This window comes from Rutidosis leptorrhynchoides, chromosome 11 (genome assembly GCF_046630445.1).
Source record: "Rutidosis leptorrhynchoides isolate AG116_Rl617_1_P2 chromosome 11, CSIRO_AGI_Rlap_v1, whole genome shotgun sequence".
In the NCBI taxonomy this organism is placed as follows: domain Eukaryota; kingdom Viridiplantae; phylum Streptophyta; class Magnoliopsida; order Asterales; family Asteraceae; genus Rutidosis; species Rutidosis leptorrhynchoides.
In genome coordinates this window covers 364,848,623-364,856,894 of record NC_092343.1, presented here as the reverse complement: position 1 = coordinate 364,856,894, position 8,272 = coordinate 364,848,623, and the positions used below count along the sequence as shown (strand labels likewise).

Genomic DNA, 8,272 nt, shown 5'->3' with positions numbered 1-8,272 from the left:
TTCTCGATGTACCTAAATACAATATTAAATAAAAACAAGTATCATAGTGGTATTTATACAAGCACAACAATTCACATGTGAAGGTATTACTTATCCTAAGATCTAAAAGTGCAAAATTCACCTTTAAAATTAGTAAAATGTCATTTTCGGAATCTTTACTGCTTCGAACGGGGGAAAGTTTTAAGGAGGTTTTGATCGTAGCGCTATTTTATAATTATCTTATGAAAATGGGCCCAATCTACAACTGAAAATTTTTCGAAAAATTCTCCACAAAATTTTGCCCGATTTTGTGGGGAATGTAGTGACTTCAACTATGTGTTTTGTGGCCATTAAATATGATCAAAACGAAACTACACTTTCATATATTCGCATTCAATATGAAATTTAGAAATAAAAACAAAAATAAGATTATGAATCTAGAGAAATAACAAAGAGGCTAAAAATACTCGAACAATAAAACAAAGACGCTATAAAATAAGCAACGTTTTGTTGCTAGTGGTGAGATAGTAGCCCCAACATGATTCTCTGTGTACCTAAATACAATATTAAATAAAAACATGTATCATAGTGGTATTTAAACAGGCACAACAATTCACATGTGAAGGTATAACTTATCCTAAGATCTAAAAGTGCAAAATTCACCTTTAAAAATAGTTAAATATCATTTTCGACATCTAAACTTCTTCGAACGGTGGAAATCCTTAAGGAAGATATGACACACATTTTTAAATTCTAATAAAAATAACCCGTTTGTCTTTTCAAAAGATATTTATCTAAGTTGAACATAACCTGTAAGTGTTTGACTTTTTATATATATTTATCGGGAGAAAACTTAGTTTTTTTAGTCTTTTTTTGTATATCCACAGTCCACACAATTAGTTCCTAAATTTAAGTTGAAGGCATATAGAGTTACGTGATACTTTATCAATCAACTTAAATTTTTTTTTTTTTTGAAAGGCAACCATTTTAATACTATAAGACAACATTACAACTCGAGAGTATCAAAGTTAGCCAACAAGCTATTAAGCTAACTTCGAACAGAATACATACATGAACAATTACAACACAAGAGAAATAGGATTATGTAACCAAGAATGCCAATCAATATGTGAGAACTTGCATCTTTTCGCGTTTCACTAGAAAGATTTACTTTCGATCTCACATAGTGCAACCGGAGAGGTCCAACATTTGTTGTTGAAAACCTTTTGATTTCGGTTCCACCAAATGAGATAGCAACTCGACCAAAGAACCTTCCACCAAATGAGATAGCAACTCGACTAAAGAACTGCTTGCCAAATCTTGATCCCCGGCTCCGTCATCGATACATTTGAAGTTCCTCGAAGAATTTCACATAGACTCGCCGAAGAGAAAATATTAATACCCCACCATTTGAACACTTTTTCCCAAACCTCGAACGCATGTTTACAAAAGAATAATGCATGATCAATTGATTCCACTCCATTGTCGCAAAGAGGGCAACGAACCGAGTAGAGGTCAATCCCATGTTTATCAAGCTCGATTAGCGTTGGAATTCGCTTGCTTCTCGACCTCCAAACAAACAATTCAACCTTCTTTGGAACCAAATTATTTCGCAATGATTCAATCACATTAGGACCCACGGTTAACAACTTTGAATCAATTAGAGAGGTGAGCCTTTTTGTTGAGAAGATCTCATTACTCGAGCCCTCCCAACGCCAAGAGTCACATTTGTCAGTAACAAGTACACAATCTCGAAGCAATGCCTTAAGGCCCTCGAGCTCCAACTCTGTACTTCTTCTAGGAGTCTGCACCCAATCCCAATTCCCTTCCCACCCTGCCCCATTTCAAACCCATCGTTCCGCAACCGCTACATTAGGATTTGTCTCTAACTTGAAAAGCCTCTTGAATTTGCTACAAAAAGGAGTGTCACCAACCCACGTATCAAGCCAAAATGGAGTGCCCGATCCATTACCGATGACTTTGACGAACGAATTTGTAAAAGGAACGCCAATATCGTCAAGCTTCGCACCTACTTTGATAATATTCGCCCAAGTGGAACTATAAGTAGAACATGAAAAATTATCAGAAACACCCAACCCCCCCCCCCCCCCCCCGAAGACCCATAAATACTCGAGATAACTTTGACCCACAAGAAAGTGGGTTCGGTTTTGAACCTCCACCACCACTTGCCAATCAAAGCTAAGTTTTTGCTATTCAAGGAGCCCAAATTTTGCCCTCCCTCCCCATAAGGTAGAAGAAGCTCATCCCATTTAACCCAAGCAATTTTTTATCATTTCCCGACCCGTCCAAAAAAAAAGAACGTCACACACTTTCGAGTTTACTTATCACACATGGCGGGGCACGAAAGAGTGAGAAGAAGTACAACGGGAGACTATTGAGCACCGATTTAACAAGAGTCGCACGATCACCAAATGAAACCATAGGTGCCTTCTAATCCGAAAGAAGTTTTTCAAACTTTTTGATAACCGGTTTCCAACTACACAATTTTTTCATGTTCGCGCCAATTGGAAGTCCAAGATAATTAAATGGAAGTGAGCCATTTTTACAATCAAAACACTTAGCCATAGATTCAATCTCATGATACTCCACACCTAATCCGAATAAGGTACTTTTTTGATAATTTACTTTGAGACCCGCGGTGTGCTCAAAAAACTTAAGAAGTTTCATTAGATTGCGAATGTTTTGAGGGTTCCATTCGCCAAATATATTGTATCGTCCGCATATTGAAGGTGTGAGATGCATACCTTGTCCTTACCAATCACCACGCCAGAGTAGAGGTTGTTATCAATCGTATACATCGTTAACGTGTTTAAACCTTCGGCGGCAAGAATATATAGAAAAGGAGAAAGGGGGTCACCTTGCCTGACGCCTCTATCAAGATTAAATTCACATGTAGGAGACCCATTGACAAGTATAGAGATCGAAGCGGATTTTAGACAAGAGAGAATCCATTGACGCCATTTCACACCAAACCCCATGTATCCCATGACTTCCATTAGAATTTCCCAACTCAAGCTATCGAAGGCTTTCTCAAAGTCAACTTTAAAGATGAGACTCTTAGCCTTTGATTTCTTTATGTAGTCAATCATCTCATTAGCAATAAGCACGCCATCCAATATGTTTCTTCCTTTGATAAAAACACTTTGTTCGAACCCAACGAGATTCTGGATAACTTTCCTAAGTCGATTCGAAAGCATGTTGGCCAATACCTTATAATAGCTACCAATAAGACTTATGGGCCTATAATCATTTAAAGAGATCGGATCCGTGACCTTAGGAACTAGAGTTAAAAAAGACGCATTGCATCCTCTTGAAATCTCGCCATTTTCCCAGAAACGTTGGATAGCACTTACCAAATCACCTTTTAATGTGTCCAATATTTTTTCTAGAAGCTTAAATTGAACCCGTCAGGCCCAGGGGATTTTGTACCACCACAATCATTTATAGCATCCCAAATCTCTTTCTCGCCAAATGGTAGTTCAAGTTCGTTGGCTTCTGTCTCAGATAAGTGCAGCAATCTCGGCCCAGCATGATTAGTAGCATGGTTACTAGCTGGCCCAGTAGCCCTCACAGATCTACGTACTAACACAGGAACGGATCCAGGCCTGTTAACAGGTCCAGACGAATTGAAATGTCCAATTTCAACAGGAATAGTGGTGGGCCGATTGCTATCAGGGCCAGTAGGCACCCCAGAAGCTGTTGGATCAGTGGTATCGCCAGCGCATACGGTAGTAAAAGGCCTTTCACTAATTCTTGACTCAAAAAATTTTTAGAAGTGGGAACGAATAGCATCTTTAACATCACTTGGGTTTTCATTCCAACTTCCGTTTATGTTAAGACCACGAATGTTGCATTTACTTAACTTTCTTTTGATGGAAGCATGAAAAAATTTCGAGTTTTCATCACCTTCGAGAATCCAACGATTTTTAGCCTTTTACTTTAACATGTTGATTTTCGTGTTCTCTTTATCGATCCAAAGTTTTCTTTCACCCAACCATGTTTCTCTTTCGACATCATTTAAACCTCCACACTTTCACAATCAAGATTACCAAACACCCTTTTGCTCCAATCACGAAGATCAAACTTGACATTTTTAAGTTTATCTCTAAACGTGCAATCTAATCTCCTGCTCTTAACCGGTTTCGACAATGCCTTATTAACAGTCTCATCAATCCCATCATAGTTGAACCATTCATTAAAGATTTTGAAAGGTTTAGGCCCGTAGTCGATATATTTATCTCGAAGAATTAGCGGACAATGATCGGAGACACGTCTATCGAGTGGATGAACCGAGAGGTCCTTCCATAACCCAATAAAGCTATCATTAACCAAAAATCTATCAAGTTTACTAAACTTTACCCCATCATCACTAATCCTCGTAAACTTCCTACCGGTGATTGGGATTTCAATCAAATTGTTTCTTGCAATAAACTCATTGAATCTAGAAGCTCTGTTCTGCATGAAAACATAGTTTAACCTATCCGAGCGTTCCCTCACTTCGTTAAAATCACCACATAAAACCCATGCCGAATCAACCCTACTAATAATATTGTCTAGGGAATTCCACAAGCGAATCTTACTCGAGTCCTTGTGAGGACCATAAACGTTGACGATTAGCGATTCTTGCCCCGATAACACCCAATTCCCTCTGATAGCTAAAAAGAATTCACTGCAAAGATAACTGGTAGCAACAAAAGATTTCGTGTCCCAAATTAACAACAACCCGCCCGATTTACCCACCACTTCTTTTTAGATAAAGCCGCAATCATTATTTCCCCACAAATTATGAACAAAAAAATCACTAAGATGCTTGCATCTCGTCTCTTAAAGTTTAACTATATCCGGTTTCTCACTTGAACAAATCTTTATAACCCACCCAAATTTCCCTTTAACCCCAAGCCCCCACACATTAAGAGAAAGTATCTTCATAATTAACCAAGACAAGAACGAAAGGGGAAACAGACACTTACATAGGGTTGAGCGGTTTCCACCTCAACCCGAGCTCTTTGCCAAAATCCCTTATTTCAACAATACTAATCGGATGGAAGTGGTGATATCAGCTAAAAAGTCACGTCTTTACCCCGGTATTAAGCCCCAAAAACAAAAAAGATTCGAACTTTGTCAGCAAAATACCCACTTCATAGGTTAGAATTGAAGAACAAGTAATTACGAAGGCGGTGCAAAAAGAATCAAGAGAGTCGGAGCTAAAACGAAGATTCTAGAGCGAAAACGGTGAAAGACAAGAAATCAAGTTACGATCTAGGGAATCAAGGCTGACCAGCAAGCCATACGGCCTGCCATACGGCCTGCCAGTATGGAAATGGCCTGCCATATACGTTCCACCACACGAGCCACCATACGGCCTGCCTTGCATAAGGCCTGCCAAAAAATGGCTACCATACGCCCTGTCATACGCCCTGCCAGGCGTATGCTGGCAAATTCCAAGTCTATTTAAAGGGTCATTGTCATTCATTCCAACACACACTTCAATTCACTTCTTTCTCTCTCTTGTACAATATTAGTCATACTTTTAAGGCCTTCTCACCTCCGAGCGGGAAATTAAGTACCCAGAGGCGAACGCTGAAGATTGTATTAGGAGCGGTCTGGAGTCTTGAAGTTGTCACTTTTGTATTCAGAACTCATTTAATCTACTGGTACTTCTATCCTTTATCTTATATAATGTTTTATGATATTATTGCCTTAATTAGCGAGTAGTTATCTTTAGTGTATGCTATGATGTAAGCAGTTATAATGTCGAAATAATATTATGGTCTGTGTATGTTGTCGAAATGCTTTCCGATTATGCTCTAAACTCAATCACTTTTTCAACTAATAGAACGTAGTTATAGGCTCTGTTATTGGGAAGTCGCGAACCCCGATTCAGAGTACACTATCTGTATTACCCCTTGGTAAGAGAAGTCTATCGGATACAACGTAAGATCGACCGAGGCACACCGGTTGTAGTAAGTCTATCGAGCTTTGGAGTTCGACTGAGGACTCTTTCGCAGTGAAACATCTGACTAGACCCTTAGTACATTGTCGGTCCTAGACCATGCTAGTGTACTCACCAAGCATATAAACTTCGTACGTGCACGCTGAAGCACATCGGTTGTTGTAAGCTGTACCTCTGCTAAGTAAGGCCATGGAACACGGTTAGTGTTGACCAGTATACTGCACCATAACGCGGTCTCAAGCATTGCACCCCACTTGAGGGATTCTTAGTTAATTAAGGAACTGTTTGTTTAGACACATAAAGGATTGGACCGTTAGGATAACCGAACGTGTTCATGGAAGTCATCTTGACTTGGCCATGTTGTTCTTTATGGTTGAACTCTTTTTAAGGGCCTAACTATCTATTACCAATCATTAACGAAAGCATTGAGGCACATCACGTCTCTCGAATATGGTACACCATGTATTCTATTATGCTTAAGAAAGTTTAGACCATTTTGAAATGTTAATACGTCACCCAACCGAGTCGCTCAATTGAATGAGCCGTCTGAATGTGTATGCATGTAGTCAGACTGCACGGACATCGGGGGTAAGGGACAAATTGCTGTCTATTCAGAATCTTCAAGCCTAACGCAGTACCCAGTGAAATGTCTTATGACAGGGGCGTTTAGGACCAGTGTAATGAATACAAGGCCTCTGCCTATTCATGAGCTAGCATTCCATAATCTCGGCAGAATAACTGATGAAGTCATAGTATGCACTTACTTTAACCTTATCTGAATTACAAATTTTATCGCATTTACTTTATCTATCTTATAAATTAGAAAATCCCAAAATAAATATTCACTACTCCCTAACTATCTTAGGTTACAATATAGGTTCGATGTTACTGATATCTCAAAAATACGACTCTAGGTCATACTTCCCTTACTTATAAGGAGTAGTAAGATTTAGGCACCGCTAAATATAAATTTAAAACAGTACCCTCTCCCACGAGTGGCTGATCATGGCGGGCCGCGGCCTAACGACACCGCGCAAATAAAAACCGTCTGTTTCGGCCATATCATGAGAGGTACGTAAGTTTTTGGCGCCGCTGCCGGGGAACTGGTATCAGGCAATACTGTTTTCAATCAAACTTATTCGCAAGCATTTATTGGTGTCTAAGAAAGACAATTATACACAGACTTGGTTATTGGATTTTCCGAACGGTCGCCAATTATATTAGGACCAAAAGGGCCCTGCCTCTCCGTAGTCGGCCTGGCCACTTGGTTTGTTGAATAGTTTGTGCGGAACTTTGTTACCGAAATACCAAGGAATCAGTAGCCAGAACCAAAAACATATTCCACCATAGGATAGTTAATTAATTAGATTAGATTAATTTAGATTACTCTAGTTTACCTTAGATTAGACCACCTTAGATTACCTTAGATTGCCTTAGATTAAATTAGATTACCTTAGAATTAGATTAGTTTAGTTTAGCTTATTATAATTTAGCTTATTTGCGAAAATTAAAAAAAAAAGGCATACCTAGTGTATGACCCAAACCCGATCTAGACCAGGGCCATTGTTATTCGTACATGATCCAGACGCAATAATCTCTAAAGCACGCAAGGAAGCATGAATCAGAAACCAAATGGCGTTACGCGTTACTTTAGCAGAAAATACGAAACCCTCGATTGAAGGTCGAGGAGGACCAATCAAATTTCCAGAGATTCAAGGACACTCGTTCGAGTTAAAACATCACATCATCCAGCTCATTCAGAATAGCTGTCAGTTTCATGGATTATCGAATGACGATCCTAATTCTCACCTTGATAAATTCATATCTCATTCGAACTCCTACAAACAGCCAGGGATAGGACAAGATATAGTCTGGCTATACTTGTTCCCCTATTCTCACACTCATCATGCTTAAACTTGGTTTGAAGGACTGGAAAAAGATTCCATCACGTCATGGACGGAGATGGCGACTAAATTCCTAACCAAATATTTTCCTCCTTCTAAACAAACCAAACTGAAGAATGACATCATTAACTTCAAACAAAGTTATGACGAATCTCTTTACACTGCATGGGAGCGTTTCAAAACCCTGCTGAAGAAGTGCCCTAATCACCAGTTAGAATGGTCAGCCCAAATCTGTACCTTCTACAATGGTCTTACGGTAAATCATAGGACGACGATCGATGCAGCAGCTCAAGGGAATCTGATGAACCAAACCGCAGATGAAGAATGGGAATTGATCGAGAACATGACGATGCATCATCATGACTGGAACAGTGGTGAAACAACTTCATCATCTTCCTCACTCTCTGCACTTAAC

At 39.3% G+C, this 8,272-nt stretch overlaps 1 protein-coding gene across 1 annotated transcript; it reads right to left on the bottom strand.

The window, feature by feature from the left end:
- Positions 1 to 3,385: 3,385 nt before the first annotated feature.
- On the bottom strand, positions 3,386 to 4,929 carry LOC139875904 (uncharacterized). The gene is made up of 3 exons (XM_071863202.1): positions 4,854 to 4,929; positions 4,024 to 4,655; positions 3,386 to 3,757 (listed from the first exon to the last, which is right to left on the bottom strand). Exons 1-3 carry the CDS (start codon positions 4,927 to 4,929, stop codon positions 3,386 to 3,388), a joined length of 1,080 nt encoding a protein of 359 aa, XP_071719303.1.
- Between the last annotated feature and the right edge of the window lie 3,343 nt (positions 4,930 to 8,272).

Coding starts and splice junctions, on each gene's coding strand:
- LOC139875904 (XM_071863202.1), bottom strand. CDS start 4,929: ATGAAGATACTTTCTCTTAATGTGTGGGGGCTTGGGGTTAAAGGGAAA. Junction 4,656..4,853: donor GGTTATAAAGATTTGTTCAA/GTGAGAAACCGG, acceptor AATTCTTTTTAG/CTATCAGAGGGAATTGGGTG. Junction 3,758..4,023: donor TTGATTGTGAAAGTGTGGAG/GTTTAAATGATG, acceptor AAATTTTTTGAG/TCAAGAATTAGTGAAAGGCC.